This window comes from Triturus cristatus, chromosome 5_2, assembly GCF_964204655.1.
Source record: "Triturus cristatus chromosome 5_2, aTriCri1.1, whole genome shotgun sequence".
NCBI classification, from domain to species: Eukaryota; Metazoa; Chordata; class Amphibia; order Caudata; family Salamandridae; genus Triturus; species Triturus cristatus.
Genome location: NC_140588.1, coordinates 888928166 through 888949715, shown reverse-complemented (window position 1 = coordinate 888949715; position 21550 = coordinate 888928166). Strand labels below are relative to the sequence as shown.

Sequence of the window (21550 nt, the reverse complement as noted above, 5' to 3'; positions counted from 1 at the left end):
AGAAGATGGGAATCCAGGTCACATTATCTGAACTCCCTGTCTAAAGTCTGAGGAGGGCGCTAGGTCGCTTCTCCGACTTGCATAACCTGTGAAGGCCAATGTGATTACTGCACAATACTCTCACCCTTGGAAATGATCAAATCTCCCACTCCTAGGCTCTCTGCTGACTGCAATGTCTGCATTTGGAGCGAAAATGTCGCCTTCCTCTTTAAATAAAGGGTGCTACGGAGGCAGACGATGCACTGCCAGGGTGTATGTGAAACAGAATACGGGCTGAAGTGTAATGTATATCAGTACTGAAACTGGAGAAGCTCGTGCCACGGAGGGTGTTGGGCTCAATAACTCTGCAGTTTGACGTGAAATTAGGCAAAGGTGTGTGCACACTCTCTCATTATGATACGCAAGCTGTTGGTTTACGATTTGCATTGAGCCTTTCGTCACTAGGGTTGGTGTCACCCAGTGCGGTAACTCATGGTGTCACCCCCGCATCGCCCTGTCTCATACCTATGCACTCCTCCGTGCCCCGTACCTCCACATTTTCCCCATGCCCCCCTACCTCTGCACTCCCCAGTCATTGTACCTGTTCTGGAGTACATTTTGACCCCGCGGGACCCCCTACAGTGAGCGCCCACGAGACCCTCTACAGTGAGCCCCCGCTCCTCTGCTCTGAACACGCCCACTCCTGCCACCTGTGGAGTGGGAAGGGGGGCTCGAGAGTAGTCTACTCCTTGCTAACAGCCATTGACTTTAAACCACATGCACCACATTAAAACAATGTCTCCACCCCCGGCCTTTTAGGATATCTACACTAGTTACCCTCACTGCTCCACTCCCACTGCCCCTACCTAGGAACGTCCAACGTGGTCTCCCCGGCTGGCGCTTGCACTCACCCAACGGATGGGGACTCATGGGCTGCAGCTGAGAGCGCTCCTGGTGCTGTTGAGTCTCCTCATCCGCTCTCGTCTCTGCCGGCTCACCGCCTGCAAATTGCGCTGTCATTTCCCCCCTCCGCTTTCAAACACCGGAGGTGCCTCTGGCGCGGTGCATCATGGGATCCGAGGGCACACCCCTCGGGTGACAGAGCGATGGCTTGCGTGACAACCGACACGAGCTACATGCTGCAGGCCCCGGTACACACCAGTTTAACTCACACTTGTGTCCAAAATAGAATATGTGGAAAAAACAGTCCTATATTAGTTATGGCGTCGCAGAACTAGTAAGGCCACTAGAGAGAACAGGTGTAGACATTGTAAAGGGACAAGAGACGCCAGTGGCATTTCTTCAGGGGAATGTGGCGGCCATCTTGACTGGCTCAGACAACAAGACATAATCACCTTAAAACGTGCAACGGAAGTTTACCTATTTATCAAAAATACCACGAGCAATATAATCTTTACGTGTATTTAGAATTAGTTCTTATTAGAGAATGATGCATGTCGGCGCACATTAATAATTAAAAACAACGCCCTGACTTTTGTTTTAAAGTCAAGACAACGTTCTTTTCTTGACCTGACCTCGGGTCACGCCGCACGGCTGCTCCTGGTCCCGGGTCTGCCCTACTACTACTACTACTGCTGCTGCTGCCTAGGGTTCGCCGCTGGTGTCTAGGGTTCGCCGCTGGTGTGCCCCTGGTACCTGTTTTTGCGCTTCTGGTCTGTTGCTCCGCTTTTTTTCTCACTTCAGGTTATTTTTTTTCCTGCCCCCCTCCCGCTTCCCGCCGCTGCTCCCCGCGACCCCGCCCCCTTTTTCCTTCTGTACCCTGTGCCCTCGCCCATTGGCCGCCCTGCTCCCGCCTCCCAGCTGCTCCTCCCTCCTACTTCGCCTCTTGTGGAGGGCGCCGCGCGGAAGCGCAGCCAGCGCGCCAAAGGCAAGCCCGTCCACGCCCAGTGCCAGGACCCCTGGCCCTCGCCAGAGCCAACCCACCCGACGGAGATACGACGCCGCCGCCCTCCACGCACTCAACACTGACCGACAGCCAGCCTGCTACCAAGCCACCCCGAAACGCACCCATGGAATCCACCGCAAGATTGCCGATATACACGACGGCTTCGGCGCTCAGACTACATACCCAGCCACCGAACCAACGCTCCCCACCACCACCCTGTGCACCTGGAAACCCGTCAGCACAGAAGACACCACCCTCATGATGAACACCATCCACTCCGGCTCCCCAGCCGACCCCTGCCCACACCACATCTTCAACAAAGTCGACTCCATCGTCGCACCCCATCTCCGGGACATCATTAACAACTCCTTCACATCCGCCACATTCCCGGAGAGCTGGAAGCATGCAGAGATCAGCGCCCTCCTGAAGAAACCCACCGCAGACCCCACAGACCTCAAGAACTTCCGTCCCATCTCGCTCCTCCCCTTCCCCGCTAAAGTCATCGAGAAAATCGTCAACAAACAGCTGACCACCTTTCTCGAGACTAACGGCTCCCTCGACCCATCGCAGTCCGGATTCCGAGCAAACCACAGCACCAAGACCACACTCATCGCAGCCACCGACGACGACAGGTCCCTGCTCGACAACGGTGAAACTGCCGCCCTCATCCTCCTCGACTTGTCGGCCGCATTCAACACGGTCTGCCATCGCACCCTGACCACCCGCCGCCTTCACGCCGGGATCCAAGGGAAGGCCCTGGAATGGATCACCTCCTTCCTCTCTGACAGAACTCGGAGAGTCGCCTCCCGCCCTTCCGCGCAGCGGCCACCAAGATCATCTGCGGCGTACCCCAAGGATCCTCGCTCAGCCCCACCCTCTTCAATGTCTACATGAGCCCCCTCGCAGCCATCGCACGCAAACACAACCTCAACATCATCTCCTACACCAACGACACCCAACTGATCCTCTCCCTCACCAGCGACCTCGCCACCGCCAGAGCCAACTTCCAGGAAGGAATGAAAGACGCCGCGGAATGGATGAAGCTCAGCCATCTGAAGCTGAACTCGGACAAAACGGAAGTCCTGATCCTCGGACCATCCCCCTCTGCCTGGGGTGACTCCTGGTGGCCCCCTGCTCTGGGCACCGCCCCCAAGCCCACGGACCACGTACGCAACCTGGGTTTCATCCTTGACTCCTCCCTCACGATGACCAAGCAAGTCAACGCCGTTACATCTTCCTGCTTCAACACCCTCCGCATGCTCCAAAAGATCTTCCGGTGGATCCCCACTGGAACCAGGAAGACAGTCACCCAGGCCCTCGTCACCAGCCGACTAGACTACGGGAACGCCCTCTACGCCGGGACCACCGCCAAACTACAGCAAAGACTCCAGCGCATTCAGAACGCAGCTGCACGACTCATCCTGGACATTCCCGACACAGCCACATCTCTGCTCACCTGAGAGACCTGCACTGGCTCCCCGTCAGCAAGAGGATCACCTTCAGACTCCTCACCCACGCACACAAGGCTCTCCACGACGCGGACCCGAATACCTCAATACCCGCCTCATGTTCTACACACCTACCCGCCAGCTCCTCTCCGCCAGCCTCGCCCTCGCAATCGTCCCACGGATTCGCAGAACCACCACCGGAGGAAGATCTTTCTCCTAGCTGGTGGCCAAGACGTGGAACTCCCTCCCCACCCCCCTTCGTCTGACCCAGGACCATCTCTCCTTCAGGAAGCACCTCGAGACCTGGCTTTTCGAGCAGTAGCGGCACCCCCCTCCCAGCGCCTTAAGACCCTCGCGGGTGAGTACCGTGCTATACAAATGTCCTGATTGATTGATTGATTGACCAGAATCCCTTCTCGCATCATTTTAATGTCTTCGGAAACGCAGCCCTTGTTGTTATATTTTCCGACCTACCGTCACGGTATGGTCTCATGTTCTAACATGGCTGCTTCGTTGCATGCCCTTCACCTATAGACTCCGGTCCCACCCACACTTATAAGCGTATTTCTGACGCAAAGCAACTGCAGGGGTTGGGCCAGGCATTGAGCAGTGCCGAAGGAAGGAAGTGAGTATTGAATGAAAAATGTGCTAGTTTAGGCGTCTAACCTCCTGCTCATGGCTGGTGGGGGGGGGAGAGCAGGGGAGGGGTTGGCTGCACGGGGGATTCAGGGGGTGCGTGTGAGGGTCAGCTGCACGGGGGGCTTACCTGCAGGACACGGTGATCTCGATCTTGGTGGCCGGCACGCTGGTGGTCACCGGGTCGAAGTCCCCTATGGATGCCATGCTGTCCTTGCCTGGGCTCCGGGCGCAGGGCTCCCCCGTGCAGGCTGGTCTGCGGGCGGTGGTCCCATTATTTGCATTTTGGGCGGTGTTACGGTGTCACCCCATGTGATGGTGTCACCCGGTGAGTTACGCACCCCCATCGTGACGCCACTTCTTTAGAAAAAAACTATTTCCCCTCGCCCATTAATTTTTTTTGTGTCCCATTTCTCCCTTATAAATAAATGTTGCGTGTAAGACAGTTGTTGGTGTGAGTTTCATGGCTGCAGCAGGTACAGTGGCACCAGGGCCCAGAGGCTGGGCAGCCCACTGAACCCAGTTTATTGCAGTGGTGCTGGAATGATTTTCGGAGTAAGGGTGCGGCCATCAATATTACAAAGCTGAAGTCATAAGGATGGAGAAAAATCCAAGCGTCACAAAGAAAAAGTATAGCAAAGGAGCCCCATTGAGCAGGAGAGTGGTAAGGGTGTCGTATGTAGCCGATGGTGCGTTTAGGAGCACACTGTCCCAAATATATTACTCACGCATGGTGTGGTAGCAGACACCACATCTGATGCTGAAATGGCCAAACAATTCATACTGACCTACAGATTTACGGATAAAACTATATAGAATAGGAACAAATATGTGTGGAAATCAGGTTTCAGCAAATATATATCATTTGCACATCACCTAGTAAAGTGCTTTGAATTGTTCTGATCCTATTAAATTCTTTGTTTCCATCACACTTTACAATTGCAGAAGACAAATGTGCTTCATTTGTGCTTTCCTAGCTGCTGTGTTCCAATGTGTACAGTTTCGTTTTAGAGAAAAACCTGGCATCCCACAGCCTTTCATTTCTTGCTGTCCCTGTGCCTCAGCAAGATTGTCAGATAGTTCACTTTAAAAAATACTCTAACTTTGGATTCCGAGAAAGAAAAGTGAATATCAATTGCCATGTTGAAAGGATAAGCAGCAATTTAGAAGACACGTCTTGACAATAGATCTGTCTTTGAATGCACAGCAAATGTGACCAGATGAAAACAAAACATAAACGCATCCTTGCAGCTGGTTCATCGTCTGGAGTGAAGCACCCCTGCACCCTTACTTCCAGCGCCGCCTCTTATTTGCTGAATTTAACCCCAAACAGTGGCCAGGGGACCATTTCCTTCCTTGCTCCAGAGCCCAAAGGCATTGGCAAATACATGCATATTTGGTGAAAAGGACTCTTTCAGGGTCTTGGAGATCTTTCCATTTTCACAATCTTGTGTTGTGCTCAGTGTGAAGAGGTGCAACTGGGGGAATAGCTCTACCCGTACCTTAGCTGTTGGGCAGCTTTTCTGTGCCTCCTCCCCTGGAATGACCTCCATATCTGTCAAGCAGTGTCTGATGAATACCAGCTTCAGATGAATTCTTTTAATACTTGGCCTGATTTGATGTATTTGTGTTAAGTTTTATCCTGAATGATTGATGGCTGTTTCTTCTGCCTAGGAGGCGAGTCCGGATGGAGATAGCTGCGCTGTGTGCATCGATAACTACAAGCCCAATGATGTAGTGCGCATCTTAACGTGCAAGTAAGTATCCTTGGAAACAAAGACTGTTTTGGATTTTTGTGTAGATATTAACTTTGCAATCTCTCAAAGAGTCTGTTAGGTTTGATGCTTGCATCATCCAATAGCTAAACAAGGATGTTGTGGGGCCTGGTGCAAGCGAGGAGGAAAATGCGCCTTTAACTGCTATTGGGCTAGTCTTATGCATCCAATATCAGGGTTCAATGGGCCCCTCGGGGCTCTGGCGCCACTGCGCTTGCAGCACCAATGATAGCCACTCCCCTGGCTCAATCCATTATGAACATATTGTATTGAACAAATACTCCAAACATGAAGAAGGGGACATTGGGTCAGCCTCTTTAAGCCATCATTGGCTGTTTTGTGTATCTGTGTCTGGGCCTACAACAGCCTCATGCCATCAAGGCAGTAAATCGTTTGTCCTTTACTGCAGCTTTTGCTTTTCTCTGATAGAGGCTCTTAGCAGAAGGGGACATAAAGCACACCTGTTGGTTGTAATGGAGAAGCCAGCATTTAGAGTTAACTCCTGCTCTCACCAGAAGGGTGTTTGGCTTCTGGTCAGATGCTTTGTCTTCTGTTGGGCTGGGCCTTCTCTTCAACATGCTCAAGGCTCCTTTTCGCCTTTCCTTCTCTGTGGCGGTCTGTTGGAAACATGAGCTGGGCTATAGAAAATTCTTTATATTTGCTACTGGTTTCCAATGTTGGCCGTATTGTGTGCGGCCCACAAAAACCCATCAACATGTAAACTTCAAACAATAATATTGTATATTTGTAACTGTTAGACTTGATACCCTGGGGTGGGAGTCCCCAAACTTATTGTCTTTACCCATCCTATTTTGCTAAATTTGTTTTTGTTGGCTTAAGAACTCTGTGCACTTTACCACTGCTAAAGTGCTTGAGCCCTCTTACAAACATGGTAAACTTGGCCTACATGCAATTGTCACACTTAATTTATTTGTAGGTCCCTATTAAAGGGTGCCACATGTACCCAGGCCCTGTAAATTAAATGCTGCTTGTGTGCCTTCAGCACTCATTATGCCACTCTAAAGTAGCACTTTAAAACATATCTCGGGTCTGCCACTGCATCCTCTAGTGCAGTTGTATACTGCCATTTGGCCTAGCAGAGTAAACCTTTTGCCAGGCCTAAACCTTTCTTTTTTTAAACTTATAAGTCACCCCCAAGGTGTGCCCAAACTGCCAATGCAGGTTTCACTGTAGTTAGCCCTATCTTTCAAACCGACTAGCAAAGGTTTACCTTATTACATTTAATAAGTGCTAACTTTAGATTGGGAGCAGCTAAAGATATGCTGTTTAGACTAAAATGAATTGTAATTTAAAATCCTCTTTAATGCTAAAGTCGGATTTTAAGCCACAATTCAGAAAATGCCACTTTTAGAAAATTGGTGTTTTGTTGTCCCAACCATTTGTGCCTTCTGCCAGTGTCCTGGGGTTTATGTATTTCTCCCGGACAGTGACACAAAGGGGACTAGGTATGAACAGGATGGGCTATCCTGCTAGGATGGCTGGGAGCACAACTGTGCTCACTTATGCTTCAAAGGGCATTGCCTAATACACACACAAAGGAACCTGACACCAGCCTTTTGCCACCCCGACTGGAGCCTAGACAGGGGAATGAAAGTGCTTTCAAGAACCAGATGTGAGGGTAGGACAAGGGGTCCCCCCACAGGTATAAATCTTAGACCCCCAACCATTCTTCAGATCACTTCTGGACCTGTGGAAGACTCTAAGGGAGGACTGCACTGCTGCCCTGCTGCTGGAAGGACTGCCCTGCTGCCTGATGAAGGAAGTTTGGATCTGCTCCTTCAACCCAAGACCAACAGAGTGATTCCAGGGGATAGCTGGCAGGCCTCCCATGCGAGCTCACAGGACACAACAAGCCCCAGAGACTCTGCAACGTACTGCCTGTTGCTGGTCCTTACTGGAGTGAGTCCTAGCTTCAACGTGGTGCTCCCCTGTTACTGGACTTTTGGTGTGATGCTAAAGTAGCCTTGTCCTACCAAAAAAACGAAACCCAGGACTTAAGAACTGGTATGAGACTGGACTGACCTGTGAGCCAATCTGACGAAGGTGTACCGCCTGTGGGATTGAATTTGCCACAGCTCCCTCTGTCATGGTGCGCTTGAATCTCCACAGAGGCAGAATGTTGCTTTTTTCCCAATGCCCACCTCCCGGAGCTCACTGCGTTAAGCAGCTTCTCCAGGCCGGGGGAAAGGGGAGTGGACAGAGAAGAGACACTCGTGCTGGACCTGAACTCCTTCGTCGCCTTTCTTAGATGATACGGGAGCACCTAATGCACAGAGGGAGACAACACTTCAATACTACTCTTGTACCTACTTCTGACTTATTCCTCCTTATCGAGCTCTCTCTCTCTCTTGAATCCTACCAGGTTCGGCGTGAGTATTGCTTCTCTTCTATATTTCTGTTATTCAGAAGATTGCAGCTGGGATTGAGGGACAGCTACTTCCTAGTGCACATGGGAGAGAAAAGTAACAGTTAAACTCCCTTCCTAACCTACTTCTCTAATTCTTCTGTGGGCCTCTCTTGCTACCTTCTCGCTATTCTGCGACTACCCAATGGATGAGTATGAATTACAACAGACAGCAGTTTGAGTAGTCTTCTTGATGAAACTATAGTCAGTACTCTGACTTCTCATAGAATTCCAAATCTCTGGGGGGTGAAGCCTTGGAATGAAAGCAGATATCCTTATGCTCAGCTCCTTAGGACAGTACGCGCAAAAAGGAAAGCAGGTAAGGAGAAAAGGGTGGAGGTAAGAATAGGGAAGCACGCATGAAAGGCGGGGGGAAAAAGGAGACTGAGCATATATTATCGCAGAGTTGTAACTTGCTTTGTTCACGACGCAGTCTTTACACTGTCTAGCTCTTACTTGTCTCTGGTCACGACGATATTCCACTCGCTCACCTCGTTCTCGACGGTAAGCCTACCGGAGCCATGAAACAGTAGGGAACTTCTCAGGAATTCGACGAGCAAAGGAGAGCTTTGAACTTCTCGGCTGAAGGGGCAGCACAGTTGACCAACTGCCCAAAACGAGAAACTGTGATGAGGACTTACTAGTCTGAATACTTCTCTACTCCTCTGAAGAGAATGTGCATAAGCTATGAGGGACGCTACCAGTTTTGACAAAAACTGTAGCGCGACACCGGAAATAAGCTTCTACTCCTGTCAAGACTCAAATTGAAGTGCGCAATGGAATGCGTGCGCGCCGAGGATGAAATCTCGGATCACGCGATATCCATGCCTTAGCACAAGCACATCAGAAGAATTAGCAAATAGGGCGGCCATCTTAAAGGGGTCCATTCCGCCTAAACGTTTACCCAACAATTGCAACTAGAGGGCTTCACAATAACCCTACGATTGCAATTTTGATTCTCCATTACAGAAATGACGTTCACTAGGTTCCTGGCACCCTCTACGTTCTTGTCTTCAGCAACAAATCCTCTTTAGCAAGAACTCCAGGCAATGCCGCCTGGCATCATGGGGCCATCGTTAACAGCCTGCAGCCTCATCCCGCTGGGTGAATCTGAAATTCAGAAAAACCTCTAAGTCCAAAGGTAGACATCTTCATGGTGCTCCACAACGACCAGCAACCCAATGGCCTTAACCTCCTCGGCCTGAAAATCCAGCTTTTCCCACCCTCCTCGCCGGCTTCACCAAGGTCTCGTCCAGTGGCTTCCCATCATCGAAGACTCGTCAGCTGATATAGACTGGTGTCTTTTCCCACTCAAACTCTACCTTCTCAAGATCGTGTCCGAACTTAAGATGGGATCCGGCCCAATACACCCCTTGTATCTCACCCGCTGTCCATTATGATCAGCCCTAACTTTTGACTTTGATCCGATCTCGCCCTTCTAGAAAACTGCTGATAGCACCTTGTTCTTTTTGGTGCTAGATTTCACTAAGAAATGTAAAAAAATCAGAACTCCGGTTCCGCTAACGGGATTTTGTTTGTCACTTTTTAAATTAAAATTTACACAATTTGTCTAAATTGATTTAGGATTTTTCTTGTGTTGTGTGTCTCACTTTATTACTTTTGTGTGTGTGTGTGTGTGTGTGTGTGTGTGTGTGTGTGTGTACTTTACACATTGCCTAGATGTTAAGTCTAACTGCTTTGGTGCTAATCTACCAGGGGGTTAAGCACAGGTTAATTTAGGGACTTTTTGTTGTTCACCCTGTCAGAGATTTTGTTTATTATTTGAGTGGGGCTTCCACCCCTCTCAACTAATAACCCAATTTTCAGTCTGTAAACCTACATGAACCTACGCCAGCACTCTTGTTTTTGGTGGGTTATTTCTGCATATACAACATAAAAAGCTCTATTTGAGTGTCCTCCTGCTTAAAAACGTCTCCCACTTCAGTGCATATCAGTGGGAAGGTTAACTTCCACCAGTGTGTTTTTATTTTTCCTGGATTTCCCTCATATATGCTGTCAAAAGTTGGAGTATGTACATCGGTCACTTTATATCACTAGATGCGAAATTAAACTTGTTTGGATTCTACTATCTAAAGTAGCATCTACAACATCTGAGCTTCTACTTAAGCATAGACAGATGGGGACAGGGAGACAGAAAAATTAGTCTGAGAAAGAGGCATGATCTATTATACATGTAGTTGTAGAGCTCTATCACCAGGAAGGGTATCCTAGCACTGAAGCAAAGGCAAACCTGGCCTAGGACTAGGCTGGTGGAAGTCTATTCAAAGAACCATATCTTCAGCTCCTTGTGAAATTTGAGATTTGAAGAAGCACCTCTGATGTGTATCAACAGGTTTGTCCAGACTTAAGGAGTGATGTAGGAGAAAGCCCTACCTCCAGATCTGGTTCTTCGTATGCATGGGATGTGTGTGAATAGTCTGGTTCAGCTGAGGTGTCTTGTGGGTTTGTGGAATGTGGCGCAGTTGTTGAGGTAAGCTAGGCCTGTGTTGTGTAGCGATTTAAAGGTCTGCATAAAGAGTTTGAACAGAGCTTGCTTGTTTATAGGAAGGCAGTGGTGTTCCCAAAGGTGTATGATGAAGTGCCTGCGGCGTGATCGGTTGAGTGTGATCCTTGCTGCTAAGTTCTTTATGGTTTGGAGATGCCTGGTCAGTTGTGTGATGATTCTGCCATAGAGATTATTCTTGTTGTCCAGTTTGCTTGCAGTGAGTGTTTGGGAGCTGGTTCTGTATTTGCTGGTGGGGGCCATTAAATGATTTTCGTCTGCATGTTCAGGGTGCTCAAGCAGGAGGCATTTACGGTGTTGACTTGGGCCATTGTGGTGAGTTTAATGTTGATGACAATGCTGATGATCTTAGTTGGATGGGTTGGTCCGAGTTCTGAGAGCTACCAGATGGAGTCCCACGGTGAGGAGCTTCTGCCGAAAATAATAACTTATGCCTTGTTTAGTGTTCATGCTGGGAAAACAGTTGGTTTTCATCCAGGCCGGAAACTTGGTCCAGGTTTTAGGTGTTTTGTTGAATAGGGTATTAGCATAGGATAGGGTGTCAATTCCATGGTTGTGGATGATGCTGGCAAGCGGGGTCATGTAGGTGTTGAAAATGCTTGGACTGCATTATGAGACTTGCTATGCGCCACAGATGGGATTACTAGCATCCAAGCATTAAGGGACCAGGCTGACCGACTGGTTTCGACCAGTTGGGAAAGAGCATGTCCAGCTTGATACAGGTCCTTGGATTCTGGTTTCATGAAATTGATGGTTGAGTACTGGGTGAGATAATGGGTTGAGAGCTGGAGAGAAGTCCATGAGGGAGAGGGCTGCTGTGTCTTCTCTGCTCATGATTATACGGATATCATCTGTTTCAGCAATGAGGGCTGTTTCAGTACTGTGGTTAGGTCTAAAACCTCATTGAATGGTGTCAAGGAGATGGTGTTTGTTGAGGTTGTTACCTAGGTGCCTGTTGATCAGCTGCTCCAGGACTTTGGCCAGGTAGGGTCGCAGGGAGATGATTCCGTAGCAGTGGCAGGAACAAAAAGCAAGATAGACCGAGAGGCGGTGGAGGTTAAGAGAAGTGATCCTCAAGGATGTAAACTATTTAAACCATTCTCTCTCTCTCTCGCTCTCTCGTGCTCTCTCTCTCGCTCTCTCTGTTTCTCTTGTGCTCTCTCTTGCGCTCTCTCTTGCGCTCTCTCTTGCGCTCTCTCTTGCGCTCTCTCTTGCGCTCTCTCTTGCGCTCTCTCTTGCGCTCTCTCTTGCGCTCTCTCTTGCGCTCTCTCTTGCGCTCTCTCTTGCGCTCTCTCTTGTGCTCTCTCTTGTGCTCTCTCTTGTGCTCTCTCTTGTGCTCTCTCTTGCGCTCTCTCTTGCGCTCTCTCTTGCACTCTCTCTCTCTCGCGCTCTCTCTCGCGCTCGCTCTCTCGCGCGCTCTCTCTCGCGCGCTCTCTCTCGCGCGCTCTCTCTCGCGCTCTCTCTCTCTCTCTCTCTCTCTCTCTCTCGCGCGCTCTCTCGCTCTCTCTCGCGCTCTCTCTCGCGCTCTCTCGCGCTCTCTCTCTCTCTCTCGCACGCTCTCTCGCGCTCTCTCGCGCTCTCTCTCGCGCTCTCCCTCTCGCTCTCTCTCTCGCTCTCTCTCTCGCTCTCTCTCTCGCTCTCTCTCTCGCTCTCTCTCTCGCTCTCTCTCTCGCTCTCTCTCTCGCTCTCTCTCTCGCTCTCTCTCGCGCTCTCTCGCGCTCTCTCTCGCTCTCTCTCGCGCTCTCTCTCGCTCTCTCTCGCGCTCTCTCGCGCTCTCTCGCGCTCTCTCTCGCTCTCTCTCGCTCTCTCTCTCGCTCTCTCTCGCTCTCTCTCTCGCTCTCTCTCGCTCTCTCTCTCGCTCTCTCTCTCGCTCTCTCTCTCGCTCTCTCTCGCGCTCTCTCTCGCTCTCTCTCTCTCGCTCTCTCTCGCTCTCTCTCGCGCTCTCTCTCTCTCTCTCTCTCTCGCTCTCTCTCTCGCTCTCTCTCGCTCTCTCTCGCGCTCTCTCTCTCGCTCGCTCTCTCTCTCGCTCTCTCTCTCGCTCTCTCTCTCGCGCTCTCTCGCTCGCGCTCTCTCTCTCGCGCTCTCTCGCGCTCTCTCTCTCGCGCTCTCTCTCGCGCGCTCTCTTGCGCGCTCTCTCGCGCTCTCTCTCGCTCTCTCGCGCTCTCTCTCGCTCTCCTCTCTCTCTCTCTCTCTCTCTCTCTCTCTCTCTCTCACTCTCTCTCTCTCTCTCTCTCTCTCTTTCCTTCTCTCTCTCTCTCCTTCTCTCTCTCTCTCTCTCTCGCGCTCTCTCTCTCTCTCGCTCTCTCTCTCGCTCTCTCTCTCGCGCTCTCGCTCTCTCTAACCAGTGTCAATTGAAGGATTTTTATAGTCCCGTGCAAAACATATTTCAAATTTTTTTGTATGACCAGTGGCTGCTGGTGCATAGGGGCGAATGGGGCGTTGCCCTCCCAGCCTCCGGACGCGTTGCCCCACCAGCCTCCGGACGAGGGTCGGAGGAAGACAAGAGAGACACCAGTTGAAACTGAAAGGAGACTGGTGGTCTGAGGCTGCGTCACTCTGGTAGGCAGTGGTAGCAGTGCAGCACGGCCGTGTACAAACGCACACACACCCTACGCATGACGTGTGGTGGACGTTCGTTCTACTTCAATATCGCCCAAGTCACGCATGTGCAAAGTGTCTCTGTGAGGCAGTGGTGAGGGCAAGCAGGCGCTACCTGAAGCAGCTGGTTTTCCAGGACTTCGGTCGGATTTTCGGCTCGCCCTGATCTCGGACGTAGTCACGTAGCTCAGCTCAGAACATTCTTCTAGTTCTAGGATCCCGCCTCCTCCCCTGACTTCCTCCCCTGACTGGATGACGTTGATACAGAGTCACCCTATGACAAGAGGCGGGATTTGAAGTACTGCTTCCTGCGCTGAGTTCGCATTTCCCTCCTTCCTTGAACCAGCTTCAACCCGGTCCGAGAGAAACCCCGTGATCAAGCTGAAAACAGTGAGTACTACTTGATTCCCCTTATTGGAGCAGCAGTATCCAGGGTGGAGGGGGTGAGGAAGGAGTTTATTCCAGCGCCACCAGGTAACAAATGATTCACTTAACCCTTCATGGTAAATCACTAAGTCCTTTTGTCGGAGGTGTTTTGGATGCTGAGCAGTTGGGGGTTAAACAACACCGCTAGCTTGTTATTGTGTTTATTTATTAACCACTTTACCATCAAAAGATTTGTTTAACGTAAGCTAGGTGTATTCATAAAATACATAGGCCTACAAGTTATGTTGCAATGCCAGGTGTTTTAAATGAAGTTGGCCCTGTTTACACAACTTGGGCCTCTGTGATGGTGAGGGAGACGTAGATTCGGGTTCCGTCTGCCCGGGCTGCCTTGATGTTAATTACAGCAGCCAGGGGCCCACCGCATCCGGAGATCGATGGGTAGCAGCCGGTGTCAGGTTCCACCGCATGCGGAGATCGATGGGTAGCAGCAGGTGTCAGGTTCGAGCATATCCAGGTCACATTATGCTGCTGACAGTGACCAAAGGTGCCAACTTGTGAAGGCTCTCTGCGGAGCCCCCCTGCTGTAGTTTTGAGAGATGCACAGAGTTGTGACTGTGATAGAGCGATTTGCTCTCTGGGTGCCCGCTGCATTGCTGTTGCCACATGAGGCACAGTTAGGAATCTCGGCAGCCGTTCAAGATAGGCCGGGCTGCACTCTTCAGTGCCGACTAGAATGTCTTGCCGCAGAAATCCCTTCAAGCACACTAAAATAGTGAGTATAATTTATTTTATTGTGCATTTTTGACTCGCGGTAAACCCACACATGGAAAATATGTATTCTTGTGAGTAAATATGTATACTTGTCAGTGTATTGGGCAAAAAAACCAATCTGACTGAATCAAGCATGAGGGAAACACCTTTGTCGTCACTCTTTATTTGCTAATCTCTATTTATTCCAGCGTGCAGGGAGTGTGTGGCAGGCTGGTTTAGTTTATAAATAGGCTGTCCGGAATTCGGTTTAAACCGACTCTAACTGACAGTACCACACAGGATGAAAATCAGCTGACCCGGTTTAAACAGAGTGTCACTGATTTTCACAGTTGACGGGCGAGAGGAGCTGTTGTGGTCTGCCGTCTGTCTGACTGCGGCCGCACCCGAGTACTTCACAGGTCTTTAAAAAGACCATTTACATAACGAGGCTTTGTTCTTCTTTCGCCCCTTCTCAGAGCCCCTGGGGGTGGGGCTGAGCGCAGAAACAGTCTTTGAATGAAAACCTAGCGTGATGATGTGCATGCGCTGGTGTCGTGATGCTGTGAGGGCCCATATGGTGGACGCCACTCGGAGCGTGGGTAAAATGACAGCAAGGAGAGGTGCACGAGGGAAGAACGGAGGAGTTGGGGGTAGGGAGAGAATGAGAAAAAGCAAAAACAGCAGGGAAAGTGGAAGGAATGGACGGGATAAAAGCATCACAAGGCACACGGGGTGGGCATTTAGGGGGGAAACAGAAAACGAGGAAGAAAGCACGAAAATAGATGCACTCTCACGGAGCGTTGAAGGATAATGAGGACGTTCTCTGAACGTGAACAGCGGTAGGATAGAAGTCATCCAGTGAACATGATGGTGAAGAAGCGTCCCCCAGGGACCGACCGACAATAGAAGAGGAAGGAAAGCGATTGAATGACAAACAAGCAAATGAGTGACAAGAAAGCGAACCGATCCTAAGAAACACTGTGAGTGTCTGACACGGTTCACACGAGGTATTTCATTAACAGAGACCTAAAAGTTGTCTGAAGGAAAGACCTAACAATGCCCTGTTTAAGAATCTGGATAAGATAGAGGATTATTGCATTAGAACTGTTCATAATTGTGAGTTTCTATATGTACCTGCCGTGATTCAGTCGTGGGTACAAATATAGAGGCCGCTAAAAAAAGACATTATGTTCAGCACTGGCACAGACAGGCAATTCTGGTGTGTCACACTTTGTGGGATGTTGGTATACTAGAGCAGAGATGGAGCAAGTATCTTCACTGCAATTGCATTAAGCAACTGGTGACTTTTGAAATCAAAGTTAATTAGAGAACAAACTTGTGAAAAGCCAGCATGTGCGAAGGAGCCGAGACATTCAGAGGGTCATCAGAACCAGTATCTCGTGGGGTTGGAGAGATTGGAGGTGGGTGAGGCGTCTTGGGAAGGCTTCCCTCGCCCTTTCAGGACCTCTTTCTCTCTTGCAGTTCCTCTTTCATCCTTTACTTTTGCTTGCTCAGGACTACATTAGATTACACCTCTCCTGGACATGTTTTTTTGTCAAATTCATCCCCAGCTACGCCCTCCGTGCCCTCACCACAGACAATTGCACCAATCGCCACTTATACACGAGTGAGTTACATCATTTGATTGTTCTCGCTATGCTTTGTGGGACCTGTAGTTTTGCACTGCCTTGTGCCAGTATTCGTTTTCAAACGCCATCATACTGTCTCTTGATGGCCAGGACTGGCTGCTTGTGTCACACATGGCCTGAGGTACGAATCACATATTATGTCAGCTGTGAAGCTAGCCTCCTTAGCACTTCCCAACGTCTGTTGATTTTGTTTTGCACCTAACTCAAAACTAGAGCCAAATTTCCGGGGGGGGGGGGCGGGAACTGAATCTTTAAGCCATAGGCAGAGTGGAGCAGGGGCTCTTAGAAGGGGTGAAACAGCGAGGCCTCATTAACATGCAAATGGTCTTTTAAAGACCTGTGCAGTGCTCGGGTGCGGCTGTGTGCGCTGGGAAGCTTCTCCTCCCGGGCTCCCACACACGAGGGGCGGAGCCCTTTGAGTCCAATGGGTGTTGCGCGCCTGCTGTTTGCACATCAAAGGCCAAATGCGGAAAGTAAGCTGTGGCTGGCTGGTTCTTTAGTGAGAAAAGATTTTATTAAGCGCTGTAATGTTGTTGGAGTTGCCAGAGTGAATGGGTTTTTTAAGACTGCGAATTGCGGAAGATCACAAAATGTTAGGGTGACGCTGAGTTTCAAATGTGTTTCTCTATTTGCAAATGTATCAGCTCTGTCTGTAATGCCACACACTGTTCGATGTTTGTTTCGTATCCATTGAATCGAAACTGTGTCCCACAATGCAGTTACACGCACTGCATTTTAAGAATGAAAAAGCCTGCTAATAAAATTAACGAACTCCTGCCAGGGAGTGTTGTCAGGCACATGGGGAGGGTAATCTCACTGACCCCTACTGCTCACACCCCCTCACGCACCAAAGGGCTCCTGACATCTGCGAATAAAGCCCACATTAAAGAGGCCAAGTAACAGTGACTCCCTCCCCTCGGTTGGGGAGCCCGTTTTGTAGCAGTGCAGCTGTTTTAAAAGCACTGCAGAGGTCCTTGTATTCAACAGTTTTCAGGCAACAATAAAAGTGCCAAGAATGGATAACTCTGGTAATTAACATACCTGTAGGAGAGAGATTGGAGTGGGTACTGCTTTTGTCACAGAGGTCCGCTTGTGTAGGAATAAAACTTAGATGGTAAGCGCTCCAATGTTGATTATTAATTTTATATACAGTCAAATTTAGTTGAAGGTATTGCAGCAAGAATATGATTATTTGTGGCACTCCACGATGTTGTTAAAGAATAAAAATCAACAGCTGAATATAAGTTGCCATGAAGACAATAAAAATTCTAAATTGAATAGATCCCTTGTAAGAATCAACCAAAAATGTAAAAAAAATGTTATGGCAATTATTGATTCATTGGACTTTCGTATTTATTGAGCTGGAACTGTGCCCCACAATAGTCACACGGACTGCATATTAAGAATAAAAAAAACATACTGGTATAATTCACGCGCTGTAAGTTGGAATCTCTATACCATATCCTTGCAACAAAAGTCCACATAAACAAAAAAAATTATGGGGCGAAGAAACACAGCTACAAAAAAACATGTGGTAACAAGATGTGTTTATTTCTAAAAATAAGCATTTGCAATGCAATAGGTCTCGCATTTACGCGAGTTTGAGCTATTGACATTGCAAATAACAATGCCTTTTATTTTTGTTTTTGTTTTTAAAACCTAAATAAAAGGCTTTGTCATTTACAATGTCAATAGCTTATACACGCATAAATGTGAGACCATTTGCGTTGCAAATGCTTGTTAAACCTTTGCTGCAGAATGAAAGGACAATGGAAAGTATTTCATGACTGTATTAAGCTTCTGAAATATAGAGCAGTATACAATTTCAGAAGAAAAATGGAAAAAGCAATAATAAAAACAAAGCGTTCCATAAACACCAGTAAAACACTGTTTCAGTTGTTTTTTATGGCGCGAAAATGAGTAACTACTGAAAAGCACTGTTTTTTTGAAGTATTGAAATCACTGGAAAACACTGAAAAAACACCACCAGAATTTACCAAAAATAGAAACTGAAAACAGGAAAGCCTATTTATAAAGTTTGTTTAGTAGGGAGAACGGAAACTGTGCATTCTGGATGTAGGGGAATACAAAATGCGTAATTTATTTTTGTGCAATTATGATTTTTTGGGGGGGAAAATTGCATGAAATTCTGCAGCAAAATGTGTATTTCAGGGTGGTAATATAACTCTCTAGGGGGGGAGTCAATGTTGAGTTCATCAAACTCAAACATGATACTGTAATTCTATGAGAGCTGTACATAGGTTGGAGATGGTGGTAAAATGAGCGCCAATGATAGCCCCGGTTTTAACACTGGTGCTATTTTGGAGTCGGGTGCTAAATACAAGCACCTTGTTGGATTTAGCACTCCAGGCTACTACCAGCCAAAGGCTAATGACAAAACAAAGCGCTGTAATTGCTAATCCCTGCAAAAACTGGTAGACAATGCACGCTAAAGTAATGTGTGCCCGCCGTGCTGCATTTGCACCACAGAAGGCCAAAGGTGGGACAGCAGCTCGGTGCTCATCTAGCGAAGGTGTCTCGTGTGTTAATATCTTTTTAAACTTCATTCTTTCTTTGCGACTTTGCTTTTTCGCTCGACACAGACGGGGCACTCCTCCAGCACTTTTACGCTTCGCCATTTTCAAATGTCACCAGCCGCCACTGTGTATGACCCGAGTTCTGTAAGTTTTACGTGTCTTGCCCAGGCCCCCAAAATTCTTAAGTAGACATTGAGCGAGGCAGGCCTGCACCATTCCTGGCCATACTAGACCTGGTCCTTGTGTTAGAGCAACATTTGCACTGAAGCTTTCTGCACCATCACTTTTGTATGAGGGAATCTTGTACCGCCTCTACTCAAGTTGAACCTTACCTTAAACAGTACATAGTTTTCTCATTTATTTGGAGCGTGGCACAAGTGCTTTGTTCTGCCTAAAGTTGCATTTGCTCCCTTTGGAAATTTCCAACACATTTAACAGTCTAATTTGGAAACTTCCGAGGACAAAAGGTACCATTTAAGGAACACGCTTTACTGATCCTGCAGGGATTGTGCAAGCATGGCAGCTGTCTTGGAAGGGGACCAGCTCCCTGGGTAAATGAAGTACAGCTCTCCAGCCAGCCAGTGAACTCGGCACAAGGACTTGCATACTTGTGCATGGGCCAGATCCATGCCAGTCCAAACAGCCTGGGACTGTTCATCACCACAGACGTGCCCATCATTTTAACAAGGACAAGGGAAGGACTGACTGCAATTACCCTGGCACTAGCAGTTACAGTACGAGATGCACTGTGTGTTGATTACAGCAACAATTGATGTTCAGTCGTTATGTAGTGAACAATTTCTCTCCTTACTGGTTGAATTTGTGATAGCAGTTGGCACACCGCTTTCTGCCGGCTTAAGCCAGGGCTTAAAGTGGGCTGGGTCCTGCCAGTGCTCAGCACCGGCAGTTCTAAAAAGCAGGTGCTGAGACGGGTCACTATCGGGCTTTCCATTTTTGCCATCGCCCTCAGGGTAAAAAACGTCACTCTGCAGCCGTACCACCCCTCACTGCCTTTGATGTTACTTCAAAGAGACTCTTCATAGTAGAGTACTGTGGAGAAGTGTGGCTCAATAGTGAGAGCAGCAGACCCTGATGCAGAGGTCCGGCCCGAGACCAGGGTTCAATTCCCGCTTCGACGGGTCTTGGGCTTAATTTCCTCGGACCTGATATTTCTCGCCTCGGTGCCTATTCTAATCATGGGCCCCACTCTGCAACTCTGGGCAATAGCTTGCTTAATCTCCACAACGGCCCCAACAGCGCAGGGGATGCCTGGCTGCACCTTGGGGGTGCCCAGGAGTAGACACTTCACAGGGAAAGCCAGGATGGGTTCCTCTGTGGTAGAAGTTCAGCGCCGGGACACCTCCGTTGGTAGGTAGCTGCGCGCTTTACAAATGCCAGATTATTATTATAGTACTTTCACAGTCCCATCTTTTCAAAACTGAAGCATTTGCAATATAATGTACAACAAAGCCATAGTTGTTGCTTATTTAGCAACTAACAATCATTGACAAAGCCAATAGTCCTGGCTTGTTGTAGGTATAATGTTACTTACTGTATAATATATCCGGATGCAATGACACAGCAAAATATCAGTCTTGAGGCATACTATGCTAAGCACAGGTTTTTAGTTTAGGTGTTTTTAAGCCACGCCCTTAATTACATAGGCCACACCACTTAGAGTGACCCCCCACCCGTTTTTTCATCCTACTTAAAGCACTGGCTTATGCAAAGCCTTTATACTGGCAGACAGGGCTATGACACAGCTCAGATGCTCTAAACCAGTGGTCTTCAAACTTTTAATGCCATGCCCCACCCCTGAAGAAATAAGTTATTGATTTATTTCCCCCCTCTTTTTCACAATTCTTCCATTAAATTGGCAATTGATAAGTAAGTCTCAACTTATTTAAACACAAGACCTATTTAAAAATTGCAGTTAAATTATGGTACTGTTTTAAAAATGCAACCAAATAAATGAGTGCCAAACATACTATTCTGGCCAGGCAGGCCTTACTATTGTGTAAAAGTATCCACAGTGTGATTATTAGAAATCCGGGTCCTGTCCATTTTGACATCTTCTCCCAGCCAGGATATAAATGATATTAGAACATTGGAATGTTGGGAGCTCCATTGTTGACAATGGAGTGCTCCCTGCTTCTACAGCCGGTAAAGGCCCGCAGAGCAACATTCCAATGTTTTGCAAAAGCCTCTCGAAGTTCGAGGGGACTTAAATCCCCTCGAGCTTCGAGAAGCCTTTGTTTAATTTGTTAGAACATTCTGCCCTCTAGTGGCAGAATGTTCTAATAGCCCTTCGTAGCAGGGCTATACTGCTATTAAAGTCCCGCTGCTTTTGTTAAAGTCCCTCGCCTTCGGCTCGGGCCTTTAACGCTGCAGTGGGCCTTTAATAGCCGGTATAGCCCGCTACGGCGGGCTATAAGGCTATAAAAGATGTTGGTGATGGCCCATTACAGAACGGCTTACTGCTGCTCATTTTTCCCCTGCTTAAAACAAAGCACTGCTGTGAGCATAATGCTTGTTTTGGCCACAGCCTGGCGCTCCCCCTAGGATCACTTGAGGTCCCCCTAGGGGGGCGCGTCCCCCAGTTTGAAGACCCCTGCTCTAAACTCATCATTGTAGTCTTTTGGACAGGTCAGGGCTAGAGGTTCTGGGGGCCATGCATTATCAGTGAGAGAGTCTGCCATCTGTTTCCTGAATCTGGGGCTTCAGGGAGCCGGTATTTTTCTTGTATCCTTTCCGTTCTGAGTCGATGACGTGTGGTGTTAAAACCCCAGTCATTATAAGTGACATTAATTGACATCCTTGTATAGTGCATTTAGTTGTCGGGTTTCGGTAGTGGTGGTAGTTTTATTTTCAGTATATTCATGAGTCACACTTTTGAACCCTACTTAGTTCCACACTTATTCTCGCTATTCTGGGAG

The 21550-nt window shown here is 48.5% G+C and overlaps 1 protein-coding gene across 2 annotated transcripts in view; it reads left to right on the top strand.

Moving 5' to 3' along the window:
• RNF128 (ring finger protein 128) overlaps window positions 1-21550 on the top strand; it is a 651941-nt gene that overhangs the window by 612603 nt on the left and 17788 nt on the right. For both annotated transcript variants that reach the window (XM_085608031.1, XM_085608032.1), the window contains exon 4: window positions 5644-5726. In XM_085608031.1, the coding sequence (XP_085464157.1) occupies window positions 5644-5726 (83 nt within the window). The remainder of the gene's footprint in view (window positions 1-5643; window positions 5727-21550) is intronic.